The 21,691-nt window shown below is 51.4% G+C and overlaps 1 protein-coding gene across 1 annotated transcript in view; it reads left to right on the top strand.

Moving 5' to 3' along the window:
* WDFY4 (WDFY family member 4) overlaps window positions 1-21,691 on the top strand; it is a 275,363-nt gene that overhangs the window by 242,594 nt on the left and 11,078 nt on the right. Inside the window, exons 51-57 of the mRNA XM_082854480.1 lie at window positions 769-878; window positions 9,484-9,637; window positions 12,018-12,109; window positions 14,212-14,424; window positions 16,758-16,905; window positions 18,006-18,190; window positions 18,963-19,121. Of these exons, the coding sequence (XP_082710606.1) occupies window positions 769-878; window positions 9,484-9,637; window positions 12,018-12,109; window positions 14,212-14,424; window positions 16,758-16,905; window positions 18,006-18,190; window positions 18,963-19,121 (1,061 nt within the window). The remainder of the gene's footprint in view (window positions 1-768; window positions 879-9,483; window positions 9,638-12,017; window positions 12,110-14,211; window positions 14,425-16,757; window positions 16,906-18,005; window positions 18,191-18,962; window positions 19,122-21,691) is intronic.

Below are 21,691 nucleotides of genomic sequence, written 5' to 3'. Positions count from 1 at the left end.
GAGGAGCCCATGCCGCCAGCCAGCTCTGCCACTCGCTGGCGATGGAGGCGAGTCTCTGACTCGCTCTGGCTTCTTCACTGGTGAAACGGGGATAATGAATAGCTCTGACTCGTAGGGTGGCTGTGTGGACTCAGGGAGGGTGTGACGGGGGACACACAGCACGCACGAGGTCCACGAGTAGCAGCATGGCTGGAATGGCCCGGCCAGGGCACTGTCTCTGCCTCAGCATTCCAGCTCCGTCATACCCTGGATGGAGCAAAATGGGGAAGTTTATGCCTCTGCCATCCAGGCCCCTCTGAGAATGAGGATACCTGAGTTCTCACTCATCCGGGGGTGTCCCTGCGTTAACAAGCCCCCCTTCCTCACACGGGGACTTTTATTCTAAAAGAGGCCAGGAGAGAGTGCTGCTGAGGGGACTGTAGGCACCTGAGGGCTCTCTCGGTGCCCTGAGTCAGAAGAGCAGAGCTCTGCCTCTCCGTGGGTCCTCAGCACAGCCTCCTCATGGCCTGGCTCTGCCACCTTCCTGAGGGCAGACCCCTGGGGGCCTGGCCAGTGCAGCTGAGGGTCTTGAGTGTGCCTTTCACCCCTGGTGGAAATTTGGCTGTTGGCCAAATTATACTGAGTTTTGTGGGCAGAACACTTAGGCTCCAGTGCCTGCGGGAGCTCTCTTAAGCAGGGCTCATGTTGGCTGTTCTCGAGATAGCCTGCGTGTCTCCCGCCTGCCCCACGGGTGGGGACGCCACCCCAGGCATGTCCTTTTCATTGCAGGAGACATGACCGTCCAGTGCCACTACTGCACTCACTACTCCTCGGCCATCATTGTTGCCTCCTACCTGGTCCGGATGCCTCCCTTCACCCAGGCCTTCTGCTCTCTGCAGGTGAGCTTCCCTGCTCCCCTACACACACACACACACACACACACACACACATGCGCGTGTGCACGTGTGCGCGCGCACACACACAAAGCTATCTCCCAAAGATTAAGAGCTAGGCTTGGACGAGGCAGGGCCCCCCCACTGCTAGAAATCCAGTCTTGAGCCAGCGATTCCCACTTGACCCTGTGGCTCCAGGATTCCAGGCCATCCAGCCGAGGCAAGCTGCTCTTCACAGATATACCTGCATGTCTGCCCAACAGTCTTGCAAAAAGGCTCTAAAAACTAAGGAATGAGATATGAGGAAAAAAATACTTAACATAAATAGGTTTTAGTGAAAAAGGAAAAACAGGAAGCTTGATGACTTCCTTGGAGGTAGGTGGTCAAAGCCTAGAAAAACAAACACGAAGGAAGAATGAAAAGAATATCACTTGTGACATCAGCATGCATAAAGCTATGCTAAGTACAAGCCTGAAGGCTTAAAAGTACAAACAAAATATTTTAATACTGAAGTGAACAGCTACACTAGAGAAAGAAACTCACCAATTTGCCTACCCATGAGCTGACTGACCATCATGCCGGCTTAGGGTCGCCAGATTCCACAAAGAAAAATACAGGATGCCCAGATAAATCTGAATTTCAGATAAACAGTGATTTATACTAAAAGGTTATTTGTTGTTTCTCTGAAATTCAGATTTACCTGGGCATCCTGTGTTTCGTCTGGCAGCCCAATACAAGGTGAAAGTAGGCGATTCTGACCCTCAGTGGATGGCGGTGTCTAAGGCACATGGGGTTGCTGGGACAGAGTCCCTCCTGGGCGGCTGATAAGTTGTTTTCTCTGTTCTCCCCTGACCGTATCACTGTAATCTTGCTTCAGGGTTATTCAGGGGCACAGGTTTTGACTAGGGAGAGCCGTTGGGTAGCCCAGCTGCAGACAGCCGGCTCAGCCAACTCCAAAGTGAGCACAGCACGGGGCCCAAGGTTAGGGCCTGTCTTGATTGAGGCCTTGCAAGGTTCCTGCGGAGAGGAAGGCATGACCACAGTGGGCTAACAGGCTGCTCAACTTGCAGGGACTCACCCTGACAGCCAAGCGTCACCAAAGGAAGAACGTGAGTGTCCCAGGAATTGTGTGTTTTGGTCTGACTTCACCAGCAAGGTCGCTCCTTATGGTCACTCAGATGACCTTGACCCCAACACCAAAGGCCATTCTGGGTCAGCACTGAAGCCATCTCCTGAGCCCTGGGCAGGAACGGGTAGGCAGGGTCAAGGTGCTCCAGGACTCCCAAAGGGGAGGCAAGCACATTCCTCCCGTTTTCTGATTCTTGGCGCAGTCCTCTCTCTCCTTGAAGGCATGGATCATCTAGACATTCTATAACCCCTGTCCCTGGAAATTCACTCAAAAATAACAAGTGTGCTTCCCCGGAGCCTTTCTCAGGCAACAAGCATTTTAAGTGAGTTTGGTTTGGAGAACAAACGGCCCCTGAGCTGTGCCCCATGCCCGGAATCCCGTCCAGCTGTTCCGCATCAGTCCACAAGGAGTGACAATCCCGCTGACGACGATGGTGACGCCTCCCGTGACGGCTTCCCATCCAGGGAGTTCTGGGCGCTTGAAAAGTCTTCCCTTGCCCCTTCAGTCTCACGAATTATAGCCCCATCTCTACCTGTTACTAAGGGTCCTCTCTGTTACGAACGAGGAGGCAGACTGAAATAGAAACCGCAAACTGTGAGATTTCCATCCCAGCTCTACCACTTAACAGACGCAAAATGTTCTCCACGTTATTGTACTCTGGAAATGAGGGTTAATTACACACATCTCACTGGGCTGTTGAAATTAAAGGAGGAAATATGGGTAAAGCCCCTAGCTCAGGGCTGATGCTGTGAAGGTGATCAGTCATTGTTCTTCCCTCCTTCCTCCCGCCATCAGCCAGATCTCTTCTGAGCAGGCTTGAACTGTTGCAAGCTGCTCCTCTTTGGTTTAAAGTAATTCAAGACAGTCTGGACCGCCTCAGAGCATTCCAAACAGCATGAGCCGGATGAGACAGGTGTGCTGCAAACCTGTCGGGTTAAGGCCACTTTGAAGCTAGTCACAACGGGTCGGAGCTTTTCTTAGCCAGGTTGGTCCAATGGTGACCAGCCCAAACTGGTTTGAGATAGTTTAAACCAGTGTGAGATGGTCAAAGGCACTTTTATCTTCTTTTGTGTGTCACAAATGCAGTCATATTAGCTTGAGTTCTTTTGACTCCCTTGCTGAAGTCTGATGCGACTCCTGGTTTTTCTGGGTTCACATCTATCAGTGGCACATTGGCTCGTCCGAGTTGAAATCTCCCCTGTGCTTCTGAATTGGTTCTGCCTTCTACTTTTAGCTGCCTCTTCTAGTGGGTCACAACTGGTCCAAGCCTTTGGGACAAGCAGAAGAACCAGCCGTCTTCCGCTTTTCCCTTAGCATAAAAGATGAATTTTAGTCTCAGGGGAATGTGTACAACAGTTACATCTGGGAGGAATGTGCTTGCCTCCCCTTTGGGAGTCCTGGGGCCTGTGCAGACCTCCTTAGGAACATTCTGGCATCTTCCTGGAGTCAGGCTTTTCCCTCCATCCCACTCTGTCTCCTCGGAGGCAGACTCATTTCTTCTCAGGAGACCTTTGCTTCACACCCTGTGTGGTGACAAGGAAAGGAGCCTCACTACATTCTCAGCAGCCCAAGACTTCCAGCCCCCAACCCCGGCCTGGATCATGGAGTGGAGGAGAATAGGAAAGGTGGAGAGGTGCAGAAGCCAGGCAGCGAGGCCCTTCTCACTTATCTGAGAGCAGGGACGTGCGAATGTCCAGTATTTCCGGAGCTGGTGTACCTATAAGAGTCAGCATAAGGAAGTGCGTGCTCTTCCGTTCTGCATTAAACAAACTCTGCCTCTTGGCTCTTACGTGACTAATCCAGAGTGACATGCTCACTCCACGGCTCAGCTGGGATGGCCTTGGTGTGGAGAGATGGTGCCTGTGAGTTCACCCCGTGTGGTCTGAACGCGGGTACAGCCTTCTTTGGGCCATGGCCTGTCCACAGGGCACGGTGCAGAGGGGCGTGGACAGCCTAAGAATTGCAGTGTGACATATTCCAATTCCTAGGTATAAGGTTTCCTTTATTCTCTTCACGTTTAAATCTTATAAGGCTGGTCTTAGAATTGATGTCTACCTCTACTGTTGCTGTGTTTGTTTTTCTGCCTCAAATCTGTTATTACAATGATAGCCTCTTACAGTCCAGAAAGTGTGGTATACAGACAGTGTGACCTGAGCAGGTGGACATGCCGGCAGTGTGACCCGGGCACAGGTCGGTTATGTGCTCTGTTATCCCCATCCCTTGGGGTGTGAGACCGCTGTCTGCCGAGCTGGGGGCTTGCCTCCCAGGATGCTGTGATTCTCAGGAATCTCGCCTACTGGGAGCCAGTGTCTGTGAGCCTTCAGTCAGTTGAGCAACCGGAGGCCACACCAGGCTGGGGCCACGGCCCAGGCCCCTGTTTCCACCCTGGCAAGAGCACCAGTTGCTCTCAGGCCTGAGCTGGGACCCAGCCTAGGCGGGGCAGAGCAAGGCAGCCAGCGCCCCAGCGAGGGCACAGTCCGCTGCTGCTGTGTTGAATAAGAAACTGAAATCAAGTGCTGTGTTAAGTCACAGCCCGTGTGAAGTCAGCTGTTACCAGCAGTGGGGAAGGGTTTTCTGCGCCACTTGAGGTGAGACAGCTGGTTTTGTGTAAGACATATATGCCAACTGCAGAGAGAAGCAAGGGCCGTGGGCAGCACTTGGCCCACCACAGGCCATCCACTTAGGGGCTCCGTGGGTTCCAGCCCCGCGTGGAGTTGTGTCCATAATAAAGGTGTAACTGTTATTACACTGACTCAAGGGGGGGAGTGTTCGAAAAGGCACATGACAGAGTTGGCAGACCTGGCACAAAGTCCTGGCGCTAGAACTTCCTCACTGGTGGTGTTGAGTACCCGAGCCTCCGTTCCTCCTCCTTTGACCCCTGACTCAGTGGGTGATGAGGGCTAAGTGAGACTCAGCGCTGAGATCCAGCATGAGAACTGTTTGCTGTTGCCGTGTGCTCCATAGGTGTGCACACTCCTCCCTTCAGCATAGGCAGTGCCTTTTTCAAAAGGCCACATCCTACAGGAAGGAAAGCTAACGGCTGCTTGGGGTCAGCCCGCCCTCAGTGGAGAGAGAGCAAGACAGACAAGGCAGCTGAACTGGTGCATCAGCTTCCCAAATCCATGTCGGACCGGCAGCTCGCTGAGGGGGACGCCCAAGCCCGAGGAAGCCTGCACTGGCCCCTTTACTTCCTTGGTGGTGGTGTTGCCTCAAAACTGCCCTGAAGAACCTAGGGGTAAGATGGGAATAAAGACACAGACCTACTAGAGCATGGACTTGAGGATATGGGGAGGGGGAAGGGTAAGCTGGGAAAAAGTGAGAGAGTGGCATGGACATATATACACTACCAAATGTAAGGTAGCTAGCTAGTGGGAAGCAGCCACATAGCACAGGGAGATCAGCTCGGTGCTTTGTGACCACCTAGAGGGGTGGGATAGGGAGGGTGGGAGGGAGGGAGACGCAAGAGAGAGGGGATATGGGAACATATGTATATGTATAACTGATTCACTTTGTTATAAAGCAGAAACTAACACACCATTGTAAAGCAATTATACTCCAATAAAGATGTTTAAAAAAAAAAAAACTGCCCTGACCACCCACACGCTACTTCCCTCCTGCCCCATCCCAGGACCCTGCCCCTCCTCACTTCCCCTCGTACCTCCCTTCTACTTCTAATAACTTCCACATCCTTCTTTTTCTTCTTTTGAGCCCATAGTTACCTTCCCCATGCACGCTGAGACCAGGGCCCAAGCCTAGGGTCGCTCCCGAGGTCCTGGTCTGCGAGGGGGAGGGAGGCAGCAGCTGGGCTCATTCAGTACCTCTTCCCGTGTGCCTGGCTCCAGCTGAGACATCACACACACGCACGCTCACCCACACTCTCTCACATGCGCGCACACTCACACATATTACATTGTTCACACCCACAGCAGTCATCCAAAGTTTGCAGAGGAGGGCATGGGACATTAAAGGGACTAAGAGACTTCCCGGAGTCCACGCTGCAAGTGGCGCTGAAATGCCCTCCCAAGTCCTCTTGGTTTTAAAGCTACAAGGCTCTCTGCTCGCCCTGCACGCTGCCTCTTTGATGGACAAGCGACAGCCGCTTAGGTCAACTGATGTACTGACAGGGTCCTGTAAGTGAATTATTTACGTGGGATACTTTTAAATTACTGGAAAGGATATGAGAAGGGGTCATCAGGCTGCTCATAAAACCAGTCGCGTTATTTAGGTGTGGTGGTGTGTTGATTTGGGTCAGTCCCACTGAAGGAGGAATAGACTTTCCAGCACATGTTATCAAAACATCTGTGTTAAGTGTCCTGGAGCACATGCAGTTACTGGACTTCCTGTGGGTGTGGGTCAAGAACTGAATTTTTTTTCAACATAGTTTCCCTCCCCTGTTGGAGAGGGGTTTAAGAGTGTTACCACCGAAATGCCTATCCAGGGACACAGGTGCACATAGACTCTGTGTCCTTGTGCAAAAGGAATAACACCTTAGATATAGAAACTCCTTTCAAGGTGTTACCAGTTTTAATCAATGCACCCTAATCCATGAACTTTACTCTGATTTTAACTCCTGTCAATCTTCAGCAACAGTCCTTGTTGGCCACTTCTTCCCTCATTATTTTCTTTTAATTTTGATTCACCTCTTAGTAAAATTGAGCACCTCTTAAAGGATTTTGAGGAAAGATATCTAGGATTATATTATTTATGAGCCCTTCAATATTCAGAATATCTTTCTGGTGTCTTTACATACGAGTGATGTCAGCTGTGCCTAAAATCTGAAGACTGTTACCTTTTGCTTCAGAAACCTCCAGACTTAGCTGCCTTGTCTTTTGGCTTTAATGTCACCTGGGAAAAGTCTTCTGCCAGTAAGAGGTAGCTCCTTTGTTGATAATAGTGGCCTTGCTGTTACTTTTTTCGGTCTGTTTGGATACATGTAGGATTCATTATTCTTGATATTCAAGAGTATCGGCGGAATCAATTTAGGAGCAGATCTTGGTCCAGTAATTCTCTCTGGTCACTTCGTTTCCGTCCAACCTCTAGACCTAGTTTTGTTGTTGCTTTATTTTGTTTCAGACTTTCCTTATGGAGATACTCTGCAAACCCTGATTGTGCTTCTCTGCCTCACTCCTTCTCTCCCTTTCTTTCTTCTATCATCTCTTCTTTTCCTCCTTCCTTCCTTTCCTGAGAATCAGGTCCTGGTGGGATTTCTCGCTGGGAGCCACCAGAGTTTGCGTCAGCTCACAGACTTACAATACGAGTTACAAAGCAGCTCCACTTTTCCTTCCAGGGAATTTGGCATTTCTTTTGTATTGCAGAAGTGAGCAAACCCATTAATTTTGAAACAAATGTATGCAAATACGTTTATTAATATAGGAAATAGGAAAATCAGTTATTGCTTCCTTTATAAATAATACAGGCTTAAGTTTTAAAGATATTACTTTTGCTAAAATGTATTAGACAGCTGTGAAAAAAATAACATTTTTCTTTGTGGTAATATCTTTAACCAGATTTGTAGCACTAACAATATTTCCTATGTATATATTATTTTTATTTAATACAGGTAATCTTTTTATTACCAAATCATATTGTTTCTCAGGAGATTACCATCAGCACTCATAAAAGCTGCAAAAGGAAAAGCAGGACGACGAGAAGGCATCAATCTCCCGCAGACGTAAGGCGTCGGCTGCAGATTAAATATGCGAAGCTCCTAATACATTTCAATGAGCGACTCGTTAGGGGCAGATTTATTTAGAATCACTCCCCCTCATTTTGTTTCCCTTTCAATTTGAATCTGATGGTGGGCGTCATCCCCTAATTTTAACCAAGAGCAAAGCCATCTTGGAGAAAAGCCACATCTTTAAGCAGAGCAAGAACTGTGTTTGGTTGCGAACCCAGGGGTTACTGGGTTTCTTGGTGTCCCTGACCCTGTGCAGAGGATGACTCATGGGTTTCACTGGATCCTCACATCTGACTCAGAAAATTGACCAGCCTGCCAGGATGCCCTGGTGTGGCCTCCCTCAGGTGTGTGGCAGGTTCTTCCTTCTCAGAAAGAGCCAAGTCCCCTTGGCCACACATAATAGATCATATGCCCCAGGTCCAGGATTCCCCCCGGTAACCAGCATGAGGGCAAAGCATGCCCTTTGGAGTTGCATCCATGGGTTTTGACCCCAGCTCTGCCATCCATTTCTTTTGGAAAAATTAATAAACTCTGAGAAGCCTCAGTTTTCTGGCCTGCAAAATGGAAATACCAATTCCTTCCTGATGCACCTTCTGTGAGGACAAAGAGAGAGTATCTCTGCGTGTGTGAAGTGCTTGCGTATTCTTTACCCTTCATCCGCTGCTGCCGATGGGAAATCTCGGGCCCCTGAAGATTGAAGGGAGCTGGTGGGGCAGAGGAGGGTGCTGGCATTCTGGGTTCTCCGCCTTTGTTCTTGGGGCCACATGTGCATTCTGCAGAGGGTGGCAGAAAGAAGGCAAGTTCTGGCTGTACAAAAAAGGCCCGGTTTCTATGGGGACAAGTGAACTATTGAATTCCAGGGAAGAGGTGTCCCTTGGGCGTCCCTAAACCTAAGCAGACAGACCCATATCCCAGTTTCAGAAACTCTTTTCTGAAGTCCCTCTGCCTATAGCGTCTTCAGTTCTCCAACGGGCACCTCTCTGCCTCCTCCCAACCCTCAAGATCACCTGATGAATAAGGGTAGCGTCAACTGAAGAGATTTGACAATTCAGATGAGAGGAGCAGAGAATCCAAAGAAAGAATTTGCCTGAAGTCTAAATTGGTCCAATCGTAGTTGCCAAGCTCGGGACTGCATCGAGCCACCTGTGGAAATGGGCCTTGGAAACGAGGCTGGCCTTGCTCGGTGCTGCAGGCAGCACCATATGCCTACAGTTCTCCATCCTCAGACCTGTTCTCGCTTGTCAAGGCTGCTATGTTCTGTGCCACCAGGGCCCTGGCCTGACCTGCTTTCCTCGCAAGGTCTTTCCCTCTGCTCAGAACATTGACGTTTTCTCTGTCACTAGGCTCGCAGATTCACCAGGGGTCGACTTCTCCAGGAAATTTTCCCACACGTAGGATGTCTGACCGACTCCTCATCCTGTAGCTGGTCCTTTGTATCCTGTCTTTATGCCTGATTCAGAGCTGACCCTCGGCAAATATGGGAGCTGATCAGATGCATGACTGTGGTTTCCTGTCTCTGATCTGAGCTCCAGTTTTCAAGCTGGGAAGACATTGCTCCCTTTATCACGGTGGAAGCTCCTGTTGTAGGGTTCCAGAGAGTGGTTGAGGGGATAGATGCCTGAAGAAGCCATCACACGCATGCATGGACTGACTCACGCACGTGTGTGTGTGGGTGATCGAAAGGTTCTAACGGCGAAACCCGTGCCTCGGGGACAGAGTGGACAAAGGGGGCCCACCCTAGTGACGCCTGTGCACCCCGAGTTCTCACCACATGCGGCTGATCATGTCGCCCCTTTTCTGCTTAGGGTGGAAGCTTTGATGTGGCGGATAGAATGTTCCACAGCATGAAGAAAGCATGGGAGTCAGCCTCCAGAGAGAACATGAGTGACGTCAGGGAGCTGACCCCGGAGTTCTACTACCTGCCCGAGTTTCTGACCAACTGCAACGCCGTGGAGTTTGGTGAGTAGAGCCGGGGAGAGGCTGCAGGGGCCGGGCAGCTCATGGGTCATGAGATCAGTGTCTTTGCCGAGCAGCTAAACACACAGGCCCTCGCCAGACCGATACGGTGGGCAGATTGCCGTGAGGCCTCCACTGGGTGGCAGCACCTGACAAGGAGGTGGGAGCTGAGGAAGGACACAGCCCCAGGGCTGCAGGACCACCAAGCCAGGGTCCTACCCACGACCTCCTGCCGAGAGTCCCCAGACCTCAGTCTGCAGTGAGGCAGCGAGCAGGGGGCAGGAGCCCTTGCTGATAGCCAGGCCTGGCCCTTCCCTGCTGTGTACCTGAGGCGAGCCCCAGCCCCTCTCTGCCCCATTTTCCTCCAGGTCCCACAAATGGGTTAGCCTGGGCCCTGTGAACAGGACCCAGAGATCCTGCACCTCCCAGCACAGACTGTTAGGGTGTCCATGGGCAGTGGTATGGGCACCCTTGGTGGTTCCTTCTCTTTCCTGCCCTCCAGGCCCCACTCCAGGGTGAGCCATGCTTTTTTACCTGTTGCTTTAGAGGAGGGACAAAAATTTCAGGAAGCCCCAGTGGGCAGGTCCCCTGGTGACTACATGTACCTTGGGAGCTTCCACTGTAAACATCAGGGTGGCTTGTGGAGGGGGTGTGTGGTCAGAACCCCCAGCAGGGTGTGGCCCTCCCCACCCAGAGGTGCGGGATGGACTCACCCACCCTGAGGAGGGCACTTGTGAACCAGTGCCAGCAGACACCTGGTGCCCCAGAGCTCCCCTTCCTCAGGGCCCTCCTTCTTCCTCCAAACAGCACATGTGGGCCTGCACCTTGAGCCAGACCAGGTGCGGGCCCAGGGGAGCACAAGTGAGGAGACCCAGCCCTTGACTCGAGCACCCACCTCTTGTGCAGTGGTCTGCAGACTCAATACCAGTGGAGCATTCAGAACATGCCCAGGCCCAGGCCTGTCGAGTCTGAGCCCGTGGAACTTGGTGGCCTCGGCAGTGTTCAGATTCTCAGATGCTTCACGTGCATCAGGGATGAGAACCTGACAAATGTAAAGGGTAGTTCCCACAAGATGTGATGAGGCCCATGAAAGGAGTAAATCAGGGACGGTGGAAGCTGAGAGGAGGGGTCCCAGCCGACCTGAGGTGAGGGGGCCGCTGGTGGGAGGCACCAGCCCTCCTTGGAGGTGGAGGCTGGCTCTCTGCCGAAAGGGAGGTGCTCAGCAGCAGAAGTGACCTGCACAACAGGGACCATGTGTCCTCAGGGAAGTCAGGAAACCAAGTGGCTATTAAGCACATACTGCATTCAGGCACGTTTTAGACACTGAGGATTTAGTGGGTGTCCTGGGGCGGATTGCCCTGAAGGTGTTTATATTCTTTGTGGGGACAGGGGTAGGAGATAGAAAGCATAGACAAAGAAATAAGCTAAATACTCTTCAATGCTGAGAAGTCCTATAAGGAAAGAAGGTAGGAAAATGGTTTGAGGTGACTTAGAGACCCTGTGTTACTGTGGTACCCAGGAAGGAGCTGCCTGAGGAGGTGACAGGTGAGCTGAGACTGAATGATGAGAAGGGCCAGGCCAGGCCAGTGCTGCAGGCCAGAGAGAGAGGACGTTTTCACCCCAGTTGCACCATGAGGGCTCTGGAGGGTTTCAGCAAGGCTATAGCTTGTGTTTACTGAGCAACCATCATATGCGTGGAACTATTCTAAGCATGTTATGTGTATTTTCTCTTCTAATCCTTGTACCAGCCTGGGAGGTAATGGGTAGGAAAGTGACTCCCCAGGAGGTTAAGCAACTTGCTCAAGGTTGTGTGGCTAATGGGGAGGAGAGAGACTCGGGCTTGAAGCCAGGCTCCTCTTCTTGGTGTCTGGGGAAGGTCCCTCCGAAAACCTCCTATCTTAACTTTAAAGTGGAGAGAAAATGCATAAATTATAGAGTTGAATGAAGAGTCAATAAGACAATGCGTGCCAAGCACCTAGCATAGTGCCCTAGCATAGCGGTAGGTGCTCAAAATACGATAGCTTTCATTGTTACTGCTATTACCTCCTTATTTAGCACCGTATAAAAAGCACCTGGATGAAAAGGCCTAGAGCAGAGGGGAGGAAGACGCACAGACGATGATGACACAATAATCATTTTATGCGCGGGCACTACCTGGAAGCAAGTAGGGTCTTATGGAAGCCTGAAGGGGTGGAAGGCTTAGAACCCCAGTAGGAATATTCCAGGCAGAAAGGGTGGGGTCACTCCCCACAGAGGAGGCAGGAAGCAGTGTGGTCTATGCAAGAATCGTAGTACTAGACAGCTCAGTATTTACACTCCTTGGTTCCTAGCCCAGTTTGGGCTCCCATTTATCCAAAGCCTTGCTCTTTCTCGCCCCATTCAGGCTGCATGCAGGACGGCACAGCACTGGGGGACGTGCAACTCCCTCCCTGGGCTGATGGGGACCCACGGAAATTCATCAGCCTGCATAGACAAGTGAGTTGAGTGGGGTCATGGCAGAGTCCCTGGTATCCTGAATGAGGACCTCAGGGTGCCCTCAGTGTTCATGGAGACTTTCTGCCCGAGTGGATGGCTGTGATAAGCACTTCTGAGGCTCTTATGTCTGGAGGGCCCAGAGAAGCAGCTGGGTCCCGTGCCCCGGATTGGCAGGAGAAGGCTTGGGTTCTGGGCTCTTTTAAGAGCTCCATTAGGCTTTGCCCTTGTGCCAATTGTTGTGGGACTCATGGGGGAAGCAAATTCAGATTCTTGTTGGATGGAGGGCAAGTCAGTGCCCTTAGCCAACTCTACGCACAGGGCCAAGCCCTGGGCCATGTTGCCCAGTATAGGTCAGGGGGCTGGAGGCTCCAAGGGGCTCCCACTGGCCAAAAGATTTGCCAGGACTGGGGAGGCCTTGACTTATAATGCAGAAAGGCTGATGTGGGAAGAGGCCAGAGGCCATTTGGGGTCACGTATCCTGGATCAAATACCTGCGTTAGCATAAACACATGACAGCCTGTTCAACATCAACATCATTAGTCATCAGGGAAACATACACTAAAACCATGAGGTGCTACTACACATTCACAAGAATGGCTAAAATTTAAAGTACTGCTAAAACCAAGAGTTAGCAAGGATGTGGAGCAAGCAGAATTCATCATGCATAGCTGGTGGGGAAAAAATGGTATAGCCACTTTGGAAAAGAGCTTGGTCATTTCTTGTGAAGTTGAAGATGCTTTTGCCGTATTGCCCAGCAATTCCACTCGTAGGTGTTTACCCAAGAGAAACGGAAACTTGTCCACAGAAAGATGTGTACATAAATATTCATCAGTTTTATTTATACTAGTCAAAAAGAAAAGACAACCCAAATGTCTATCACTGGTAAATGGCTAAACAGGTGATACATCCATACAATGGAATATTACTTAGCAACAAAAAGGAACAGATTATGGGTACATGAATCAACAGGATGAATCTCGAAAGCATTGTCCTGAGCAAAAGTAGCCCCAACCCAAAGCTCCATATACTGTGGGATTCTATTTTTGTGACTTGTTTGAAAAGGTAAACTGCGGAAGCAGAAAGCAGGTCAGGGGTTAGTCTGGAGTAGATGAGCGAAAAGGAGTAGAAGAGAACTTTTTGAGTTGATGTAAATATTCTATATCTTGATTATGGTGTTGGTTACATGACTACATGCATTTTTTAGGACACATTAGACTGTACATTTAGGGCAAATTTTATTGGCAGCAGGCCTGACTAGTAACAACAAAGCTGTGTCTTTTCCTCTGTCCTTCTCCCTTGGCGAGGAGAAAGTTCTTCCCTGGCTTATCCTTGCCTCTGGGAATTCGGTAACGGCAGTCATCATACCTCCTGCGGCATTACCCACGTGTGGCCTTCTCAAAACCACTTCGGCCATGTGCCTCAGAAAACTAACCTGGCCCAGGTGACCTGATTTTCCCAAGCCCAAGTGTAAGTGTGCATGTCCTCCCAGAGGATCGATAAGGGGAGCCCAGACAATTCCAAATGAACATCTTTGGGTTCTGGGGACCAAGCTTTGGAGCTGGGCTCTACTCAGCAGAAACATGTGCCATCTCTCAGGTGAACTGGGACATCAAAACACAGGCCCACATTCCTTCTTTTTTTTTGCGGTACACGGGCCTCTCACTGCTGTGGCCTCTCCCGTTGCGGAGCACAGGCTCCGGACGCGCAGGCTCAGCGTCCATGGCTCACGGGCCCAGGCGCTCCGCGGCATGTGGGATCTTCCCGGACTGGGGCACGAACCCATGTCCCCTGCATCGGCAGGCGGACTCTCAACCACTGCGCCACCAGGGAAGCCCCCACATTTCTTCTTGCTCAGGGTTATTTTATGGACTGGACAGGCTAGTCAGACCTGTTGTGCCACACTAGCTGGAGGCAGGAATTCGGTGGTCCTCAGATGGACTGCATGTCTGCTGCTTAGTGCTCATCCAACCCAGGGAGGCATCCCTCATCTTTCCTGTGCTGATCTGGCGTCCTGAACCACATGACCCGTCCTGATCTGGGCAGAGGGCCCATGAGTCCATGAGACACCTGTGTTTTTCATGCTCTTTGGGTTTCGGTTCCAGGCTTTGGAAAGTGACTTTGTCAGTGCCAACCTGCACCACTGGATAGACCTCATCTTTGGGTACAAGCAGCAAGGGTCAGCCGCAGTGGAGGCTGTTAATATCTTCCACCCCTACTTCTACGGTGACAAAATGGACCTCAGCAGCGTCAGTGACCCCCTGATCAGAAGCACCATCCTGGGGTTCGTCAGCAACTTTGGACAAGTGCCCAAACAGGTACAGCGTGCCGTGGCCTTCGTCTTGCTTTCTTAAAAGAGTGTGTGCAGGATGAGCTTGGATGGGAGGGAGAGTGAGGAGTAAGCAAGGACCGGAGAGGCAAAATGGTCCTCAGTCATCTCCCTGCGCCTTTGATGTCACGCTCAACCCTCCATTACCATCTGATGTCGATGGAGGTGATGATATCGTGAATGATAATGATGAAGGCAACATCCATCTGTGACCATGTGATAGACTCTATGATAAACACACAGGATATAATTCTTTATATGTGTATCTACCCTGTAGGGTTGTTGTGAAGATCCAACGAGTTAAGATACCAAGTGCTTGAAAGTGCCTGAAACACGATAAGCCTTCAACAAATATTAGTTATTCTTGTGATACCTCACTGAATGCTCTCATAAGCTCTGGGTATGGGGATTATACAGATCAGGAAACTGAGGCTCAGAGAGGCTAAATAAATAACTTGCCTACAGTTGTACCATTAGCAGGTGACAGCGGCAAGATCTCACCCCGTCTGTCTGGCTCCAAAGCCTGTGCCATATTGGCCCCATTGTGAGAGCACCCAAATTCTGCCCCAGGGCCCCTGGTGAAATGGTAGGGGTCTTACATGGGCCTTTGGCTCCATCACCTCCATCCGCATCAGGATGGTCCCGTAGTGATGTGAGGCTGTGCCTTTACAATGACATCCTGATGCTTATTTAACTGATCTCAGCCCTCTTCAACTTCAAACTCCCATTTGGTGTAGTGATGTTTTATCCCTGAGCACAGCCATCTGGGTTCAGAAGCACAGCCCCACGGACTGTGGGGTCCCAGCCTGGGCAGTCAGGAACCACACTAGGAAATGAGTGCGTAGACCCAGTCAACTCCAGAACCATCCTGGGCATCAGCTTTCCCCACATGGAACCATGAGGCTTGGACGGGCTCATCTAGTAACATCTCTTCTGTCTGGCCTTACTGTGACATGCCCAGGTTTGCTCAGCTCCTAGGTAAGGGAAACGTGGAAGGGCCTGAGGGTGACTTGGAGAACAGACCGCACGTCCAAATGCGGGTTTGGCCAAGGAAGGCTTTGTAGAAAGGAGAGAATTGCAGGAATGAAGGTTGGGTAGCCAAATGGTTTCATTTTTTTAATTTTAAAAATATTAGAATACAGATAAAACAAGTAATTCAAAGTAGCAGTCCACAAGCAAAAATATTTTCACATCAGTGGGATCATGGAAATCACACAATTTAAATTCTGGTTTTGCTTAATGAGATATTATATGAGCTTGTCAAAAATATTTCTAAAAGATCATCAGAATTAGAATTAGAATTCCGCAAGTGGTCCCAGCCTGAAGACAAGAGTAAAATGCTTCAGGACCACGCACTGTTCTATCAAGGGGCTGTGCCTGCAAAAACTACTACAGGGACCCAGCCTGTGGTGCTTTCGTGATTCTGCTGTGAAAGGAGAACATTCTTTAATGCTCATTTAACAATCATCGTTCTGATATCTGTTTGTATTGATCACCCACCCAGCTTTTCTAGACAGTCTAGCATCTGATCGAGGGTTACAACTGAACCAAGGCTGCTCCGAGACCCCCGGGCTGCCTGCTGAGCCCCACCTCTGCCTGTGCAGCCAGCCGAGGCCAGCTCCCCCCATATCATGGCGCCCCATGGATGTTTCCATCTGGGAGCAGAGGAATGTGCCGGATGGCTGGAGAGAGCAGCCCGGCACAAGCCCAGTCTGGGAAGGGAGGGTGGAGAGCTGGAGCTGGCCTCAGCTGCACTCTCTGGCCCAGCAGCACTTCATGCTTTGTCGAGTTTGGCATTAGGGACAATTTGACAGCAGAGATCTAAGAAAAATGAAAATAAGAAAGGCTGCTAATGGGGTTTGCCTGTGCTCTTTGGAATAGTTGAGAGGATGCTATTAAAGGATTCTGTGTTGATGCCCAGATGGGTGGGCCTGCAGAGAGTGTGTAAGGAAAAGGGGAGAATATGAGAAAAAGCTCAAGCAAATGAAGACAGACGTGATCTGCGGAGGAAAGGGGATCATTCTGACCCCATGACGTGAGAGGCAGCTCTCCCGGGGATCAGGGGCTCCAGCTTGGAGAAGACAGATTTGGCAACCAGGAGGGCTCTCTGCCAGCCCTGCGCCCTGACCTTGAGAAAGTAGAGCCCCAGGCCCCTCACCGGCAACATCCGAAGGTCGAACCAGATGGTTCTGTTTCAGCTCACCTCAGCCCAGGCAGCTCCCAGGGCAGAGGAGCAGCTGCGACTTGCCCGAGGACGACTCCCCTTCTGTCCATCTGTCCTAATGACCCATGCGGTGCGTGTCTGTCTCCTTGCCTCTGCAGCTCTTTACTAAACCCCACCCGGCCAGGACCACTGCAGGGAAGGCTTCCCCCGGAAAGGACGCCTCCACACCTGTGAGCGTGCCCGGTCACCCACAGCCCTTTCTCTACAGCCTGCCGTCGCTGAGACCCTCCCAGGTCACAGTCAAAGGTGAATACCTGGCCCTGCTTCGTTTGGTGCCCTGTCCCACAGCTGTCCCTTCAGTGACCGGTGTTCCTCTGGAGGTTCAGAGGCACAGGCCCAGGCAGGGGCTTGGGGGCTGATTCTGCATGGCTGTGTCTCCAGGCGTAACGGGAATCTGGGGAGACCTCTGCTCTGGAAGTGTCTGGGACCGCCTCTGTTACACCCTGACTTCTGAAGACCCACCAGTCTGTCTGTCTGTCTGTCTCTCTGAGACATGCACCCCCCTCTTTCACGTACAGACACATATATGAACACACACATGCAAACACACACACACACGCACGTGCGCGCACACACACACACCCCTCCTCCTCACCTCCAGAGCCAAGTGGGAGGTCCCAGGTTTCCCAAGGGAGGGTTCCAGCCCCCACTCTCGGCACCCGCGTTCACTGTTGCTCCTGAGCCTCCAGGTGGACCGGCAGCCACTAGCCAGGAGCATGTGCCCTGGGGCAGATGGCCCGGCTATGAGTCCCAGCCCCGCTTCCTAGAGGAGCTGAGTGTGTGTGAATTCTGATGTCTGTGCCACCCTGGGGCCTGCACTGCTTTGGGGATGTCTCACCACCTGGAATAATTTTCTGGTCCCAAGGAGTATAAGGTCAGGTTTTGGGGGGGGTTTTCTTTTGAAATCCAAGAACAGTGTCCTTGGCATCTCCATACAAATACTGCGCACTAACCGATTGCATGACTGGACCTCCACCTCCAGACCTGCTAGAGTTGGTGCGTGGAAGGGGCAGGAAGGGCAGAGCCCCCAGGCTCCTCTGGCTGTGTGCTGTCTTCCCCGGAAGCCTGGGCTCCTCCTCCCTTGGCATCAGCCAGAAAGAGACACTCAAGACCTGCATGGCCACATGCATCTTGTATGTGCTAAGTCTGGGGAGGGACCCGGGGCCAGTGTGTAACGCGGCCCCCGGAGGGAGGCCCAGGAAGGAGGTACCTTGATGAGGAGCGGCTTGCGCCTGGGCAGGCACTTTGCCAAGTCGGGGTTGGCTGCGCATGGCTCCTCTCTGGGCCCAGCTAACGCGGGTGTTGCCCTTTGACAAGTCGGCTCCGCCGTACTGACTGGGGGGCAGATATGTACCTTTTCTCTCTAGGCTCGGAATCCCCCAAAGGAGCCATCGGCCACATTGTTCCTACGGAGAAGACCATCCTGGCCGTGGAGACGAACAAGATGCTGCTGCCTCCTCACTGGAGCAGGACCTTCAGCTGGGGCTTTGACGACTTCAGCTGCTGCCTGGGCAGCTACGGCTCTGACAAGGTGAGTGGTGCCGGGGCGCAGGGCAGCCCCAGGGCCGCAGCCTCCTTCCGGTTGGGGCAGAGGTGGTAAGGAGACGGGCGAGCCCCAAGCAGCCACGGTCACCCACACCCCTTCCTCCACGTGGCTGTGCCCCCAGCCTGGGACTGTCACCCAGTGTGGGCAGAAAGTCCTGGGGGCTCCTCCGGCCCGGGCCACAGCTTAAACTCAGAAGGGACATACTGAGTATTCAGCTGCCGCCAGAAGCGAGCCACCCAGTTGCTCGTCCTCTACCCCTGCTTTAGGCCATCCACTTACGTCTACCTTCTTGATGTGGCCCTGGCTACCTCTGGCCTCCTTTGCTACCCTCGCTCCTCTCCCACCCTATCACGTGGCATGAATTCCCTACCCACCAAGCTTCCTCGCCCCTCTCTAGCCTTCCCCCACCTCCTTCACGAGGCAGGCTGTGAAACTGGTCCGAGATGTCACCCCTTCCTGAAAGCTGACTCCGACTTTCCCAGGCTCACGGGGCATTTTTGCTGTGTCCCCATAGCCTCCTGCTCCCTTGTCTCTCCCCACCTGCTCCTTGTGTGGTGTGAGCTCTTTGGGGACAGACCTGGACGGCCTGGATTTCGTCACCAGGGCTTGTCACGTCCCTCGGCTCCCACAGCACGCAGGCAGGCAGGCTAGCGGCACCATCCAGCCCTGCCTGCACCCCTCCGTCGCCCTGTCCCAGCTCCCTGCCCTGTGCCGGCTCTGGCACCAGTGCTCATCCCACTCGTCTAATCTCCCGCAGATCCTGATGACGTTCGAGAACTTGGCCGCCTGGGGCCGCTGTCTGTGTGCCGTGTGCCCATCCCCCACGACCATCGTCACCTCTGGGACCAGCGCCGTGGTGTGTGTGTGGGAACTCAGCATGGCCAAAGGTCGCACCACAGGCCTGCACCTCAAGCAGGTACAGTGCCTCTGCAGGTGGGGCGCCTTGGGCAGGTGTGGTGGCTCAGGGCAGGTGTAGTACCTTGGGCAGGTAGGGTGCCTCAGGCAGGTACGGTGCCCTAGCGTGCTCCAGCTCCCGAGCACTGAGAGCCCTGTCTCCCTTGGGAGCAGAGAGCACAGTGAGACACTGAGGGCAGCACATGGCTCTGTGTCACTCAGGGGCGCGGTTTCATGCCCTTGGATGGATTTAACAAGCTCACAGGGCCAGTGCCTCCATGGAGACCCACACCTCGGTGAGAGATGCTGCTTACACGTGAGGGCCAGTGAAACTGGGGTTGTTGTTTTTTTTTGCACTAAGGGTCATGTTTGAACATTTGTCATGGGCACCTTTATGTGAATGGCCTCATTTTACCTCCTCAACAACCCTGTGTCCCCATAGCCTGTGGGATAATATAGGAATCATTATCATCCCTACTTCACTGGTGAAAAACCAGGTGCAAGGAAGTTAAGTGACATGTCCAAGATCATAGAGCCAGAAAATGAAAGACTATCTCAGAACAGGGGTGGTCGTGGCGGAAGCAGAGGGAAGAGACCTGGAGGCAGACAACTCGTCTGGTCTTACCTCGCAAACCACGGCTGCTCGGAATAATAAACGGAGAGTGGAACCGGCTGCTTACTTAACTCTGCACATTAGCCATCATCTTGGAAAGCAGGTATTGTTAGTCCCACTTTTAGATAAGGAAACTGAGGCTCAGAAAGGTCAGGGTTGCCTTTTAATCTAGGTTTGTCTAACTAAGTCTAGTGCTTTCCCCTGTGTATGCTTGAACTTGCTGGAGAATATCGCTAGGGGACATTTCCACCTCCAAAATGCAATTCACGTTTACATCTGTGTTTTCGTGAACCGTGTAGCCCCAAAGTAACAAAAAAACATTAAGCATACAAGGCTCACCACTGACCAGATTTCCTAAACTCAGCATGTTTCACTGGAACTGATTCTGGGTTTCTCTGGATGCTTTTCTAGTCACTCAAGTCTCCCCAGAGCCTGCCCTTGTCCCCCGGCAGCACCCCCAGCACTCGCGTGGTGCACAGCCACAGGCACTCAGTAAACGTGAGGTGAAGGAATGAATGTGTCAGTGCTGAGGGAGCTGGTTAATCCTGCGGAGGCGGTGGCATCTGCTGAGAGGCAGCTGTGTAGGTCAAGTGCAGGCTGCCTTCACCCAGACTCTCACGGGAAGTCCTCCCAAGCCAGCCTTGGAGCCCCCTGTCTTTTCACATCTTCACCTTCCTGACCTATGTGAAGAGACTGTGCACTACCATTACGGGTGTGGAGCCCCCAGGCATCACTCTGGGGACAGCAGGAGATCCAGCCCAACCCCAAAGCCACCTTGGGGAGCTGGGGAAGTGACCCACCCCCCATCGCCGCTCCAAGGTCCTGTTTAGTGGCGAAGATGCAGCGTAAAAACCCCGGTACTGACAGCATAAAACGTAATTCATCATCCTCTCCTAGTTATAAATCAAGAGAAAAAGGGTATCCCACAAGCTCTTGTTTCCTAAGCAAAATAAAACACTTTATCATTTGCCTACAGAGGCTGACCTGGCCTTGGGGATCCCCCAGATGGGAAGCTGCTCAGAGAGGGAGGTCTGTCCCTGACTTGTAGACTTGTAGGCAGAGAAGTCATCATTAAATAGCTTCATTAACAGTTTAAGTGTTTCATTTCTAAAAATATTACAACATTAAAGACAAATTTCAAAGTTAAACAGTTTTCTATAATCCGTATAGAAGTTCTCATTGTTGCATACTGCCACCCCCAGATATACATATTTATACCATTCTGATCATTGTGTAGATACGTTGATTCTATTTTCACCCAGTGTATCAAATTGTTTCCGCTTTTCTACAGTCTCTGTAATTTACATTTCAGTTGTTCCATATTATTCCATCTCCATAAAATTATATTTCAGTTGTTTTATGTCAAGGCACCACAGTTTAATAAACCATTTCTTCTAAAACTAGACAGTTACATAGCTTCCAATTTTAACTGTTTTAAATAGTGCTTCAGAAAACATCTTATATAGATTGCTGTTTGCTTCTGATTAATGGTTTCCTTATAGTAGATTTCAAGAAGTGGAATTCAGCGCGGTGACATAACGCTTTCTATAATGGTTCTGTAGCTTTACAGTGCCACCACAATTAATTAGGAATACCCACCTCACCACAACATATCCAGCGTGGGGAATTATTTTCAGAGGGTTTTATTTGACTTTATTTTATTTATTTTTTGCTACTTGAGTTAGGTATAAGGTGATATAGTGGAGTTATTTTAATTGGCCATGGAGAAAGGTATTATTCTGAGAAAACAGAAGAGACAATGGAGAACATTTAAAATTGCTGTCCTCCATCATTTTTCCCCAGGCCTTTCCAGATGGGGAGTGGTGCTGGCTGCCTCCAGGTGCTCTAGTTTCCTGGCTGGTGGGAGGCAACAGCCTTACGTAGGTGGACAGTGCCTGTGTGTGCAGTGGTCCCTCACTCCAGCGCCTCCCCTGCAGAAAGCCGGCAGCCCCGGCTCCAGTAACAGACAGCTCACACAG

Source organism: Leucopleurus acutus (assembly GCF_964270905.1).
Source record: "Leucopleurus acutus genome assembly, chromosome: 14".
Classification (NCBI taxonomy): Eukaryota; Metazoa; Chordata; class Mammalia; order Artiodactyla; family Delphinidae; genus Leucopleurus; species Leucopleurus acutus.
Note: the sequence above shows the minus strand (reverse complement) of the source record. Positions and strands in the feature narration are given on the sequence as shown.